This window comes from Phodopus roborovskii, unplaced genomic scaffold, assembly GCF_943737965.1.
Source record: "Phodopus roborovskii unplaced genomic scaffold, PHOROB, whole genome shotgun sequence".
NCBI classification, from domain to species: domain Eukaryota; kingdom Metazoa; phylum Chordata; class Mammalia; order Rodentia; family Cricetidae; genus Phodopus; species Phodopus roborovskii.
The window spans coordinates 10,646,054-10,649,003 of record NW_026125295.1 but is presented as its reverse complement, the minus strand read 5'-3'; the positions used below and the strand labels follow the sequence as shown (position 1 = coordinate 10,649,003).

The 2,950-nt window shown below is 42.4% G+C and overlaps 1 protein-coding gene across 1 annotated transcript; it reads right to left on the bottom strand.

Annotated features, from left to right (window-relative positions):
* Positions 1–1,148: 1,148 nt before the first annotated feature.
* On the bottom strand, positions 1,149–2,162 carry LOC127235561 (zinc finger protein 660). The gene has a single exon (XM_051202898.1). The coding sequence runs from the start codon at positions 2,160–2,162 to the stop codon at positions 1,149–1,151; it is 1,014 nt and encodes a 337-aa protein (XP_051058855.1).
* Positions 2,163–2,950: the final 788 nt, after the last annotated feature.

Below are 2,950 nucleotides of genomic sequence, written 5' to 3'. Positions count from 1 at the left end.
TACTAACAAACTCTTACAACTTAAGTTTACCTATAATTCTTATCTACGTTCAGCCACGTGGCTTGGTACCTTTTCTCAGTAGTAAGGCATTCTCTCATCTTGCTTCCTCTGCATCTGGATGGCCATTGCATCTCTGCCTTTTCCTCTTCCCAGAATTCTCCTCGTCTGGTAGCCCCGCCCATACTTCCCGCCTGGCTACTGGCCAATGAGTGTTTCATTAAACCAGTAAGAGTGACAAATCTTTACAGTGTGTATTGCAGTTCATTAGGAGAAATTTTTCTTTCCTAATCATCTATACATTTTCTGGGAGGATGGAGCTCAGAGAGCTGTCAATCGTGGATGATTATTCTACTATCAAGGAAGAGAAGGTGCCCGAGATTCCTTTGCTGTGTTCTTTTAACCAACAGTGATCACAGAGTCAGCTCACCTTAAAACTGCAGAGAACAAAAGGCAGCATTGGTTTTGCTAGTAGAAAGTATTAGGCTGCATCCCGCGCATCTTAAGACTACATGATAGGTACTTTTCCTACCACCACTGAATAAAAATGAGGGTGCGCTCATTACATTATAATAGATTATACTTTTTCCTATATATAAAAGTAACCCTCTCATTGTAGAAAATCCAGAAAGCATAGGAAAGGATGCAGAAGAAAATAGAAATCGCCTACAACCCATCACCCAGAGATAATCGTCATTGGAACTTAGGTTTGGCCCTTTTTCTCTTTCCCCATTTTCCCTGGGCAAAATATTTTATCTGGATATTTAATTCTTTAACTTTCCATTTTATTCAAAATTTCCCCCATGGCACACATTAAAAACTTCTTCCAAAGCAATAGACTATCACTTACGTCACCCTGCACATGTAATAATCTATGGTGATTTTTCTCCCCCTCTTAGCTATGGATAACGTCGGCATGAATATGTCTTTGTTAAACTTTAGCCACTTATTATTTTCCCTGTATGGATTCTTAGAAGCAGAATTGACTTTAAATGTTACTAAAAACCTAATTTTCAGAAAAGTAGTGATTAGCCTTATAGCCAATTTTTCTTTTTTTTCTAAGACGGGGGTTTCACTGTGTGGCCCTGGCTGGTCTAGAACTCACAGAGATGTCCCCGTCTCTGCCTCCTAAATGCTTAGATGAAAGGCCATCAAACCTGACCCACAAACAATAAGGATTCTTTCTCTTTGTTATGCTTTCTTTGATGCTGAATAAGCTGTGAGCTATAACGATAGGCTTTCCCACACTCGTTACATTTATACGGTTTCTCTTTAGTATGGGTTCTCAAATGTAGAATCACTTGAGATGTCTGCCTGAAGGTTTTCCCACATTCGTTACATTTATAAGGCTTCTCTCCGGTGTGAACCCTCTGATGATCGATGAGGTTTCGATTAGAAGTAAAAGCTTTCCCGCACTCGTTACATTTATACGGTTTCTCTCTACGATGAAGTCTCTGGTGTTCACTAAGGGCCTTCCTTAAGATGAAGGCCTTCCCACACTCGCCACACTCGTACGGCTTCTCTCCACTGTGAATTCTCTGATGGTCCATAATCTTCGTGTTAGAGCCACAGGTTTTCCCACACTCTTTACATTTGTAAATGGTTTTGCCCCTGTGCATTCTCTGATGTTGAGTAAGGTTTGAACTCCTGCTAAACGCTTTCCCGCACTCAATACAAGTGTAGGGCCTCTCTCCCGTGTGAACTCTGTGGTGGGAGATAAGTCCTGAACTCCGACTGAAGGCTTTCCCACACTCTTTACATTCAAATGTCTTCTCTCCGCTGTGGATGCCCCGGTGCCGGCTGAGATGTGACATACCACTGAATGACTTGCCACACTCACTACATGTGTATGGCTTCAGTCCAGTGTGGATTCTCCGATGAACCACAAGGTTGGAGCTATGACTGAAAGCTTTCCCGCATTCCTTACACTTATACGGTTTCTCTCCTGTGTGGATTCTCTCATGCACGGTGAGGTTGGCACTCTGACTAAAGGCTTTCCCACACTCTGTACACACATACCGTCTCTTTTCACTGTGAGCTCTCTCATGTGCCGGAGAGTCACAACCCTGACTACCATCGTTTTCACATTCTCGCTCACTCCCTTCTGTGGGTGATTGACTGTCTTCGGACGCCTTATGTTCGAACTTTCTTGTCTTTCTTCTCATCTTCTCCTGCTGGAGAGCATTCCAATGGCTCTTACCGTTTCCTTTTAACTTTTTTACTTCCTTGGCAACACCTATGTGGAATTCTCAAGGGTTAAACGTGATCCTGGTTTTCCAGGAATGTCTCTTTTGAATCAATACCATCCTCAGTCTATATCACCGTCTGACTGGAGAAAGAGGAAGCGTACAAGTCCTAGTTTCTCTGTAAGAACTATTCAAGAAAGACAAGATGTAGTAGACCAGTGTCTCACGTAGAAAGGCAAGTGTTCAAAGGCAGAGAGCTGGTCAAAATGATAAAAAGTGACAAAAGTTAGACAAAAGGTAATAAAAAGTTAAAGACAGGGTTGAAGAAGAACACAGCAGGTCCAGTCTCGAAACATGCAATCAACAATATAAAACCTACTCTTTCTTCTTGCCCAACTCTCTAAAATGGAAGCAAAGTACCTGGAAGGCAGGGTGAAGTATATAATCTCGTACCAAGAAAAAGTACCCTGAAAGGTCCCTTGGCCCCACTAGTTGAAACACCGCCTAATTTTCAGACTGGTCTGGCTGAACTACTTCCTTGGCAACAGTGATGCAGTGGCTGGCACATAGCAAACATTCAGAACTACAGAACAGCAACTAAGATTGTTTTAGGGTACTACTAAAGTTTCATCTCTTTTTAGCGGTCTGGGCACCAGGTCCCAGTGTAGATGGAATTTCCTTCTTGCCTGGTCCCACAGCCAATTAGCCTCAAATAAACACACAGAGGCTTATATTAATTATAAACTGTTTGGTCAATGGCTCAGGCT

Bases quoted from the DNA above. Each gene is read 5' to 3' on its own strand.
- LOC127235561 (XM_051202898.1), bottom strand. From the start codon at position 2,162: ATGAGAAGAAAGACAAGAAAGTTCGAACATAAGGCGTCCGAAGACAGT.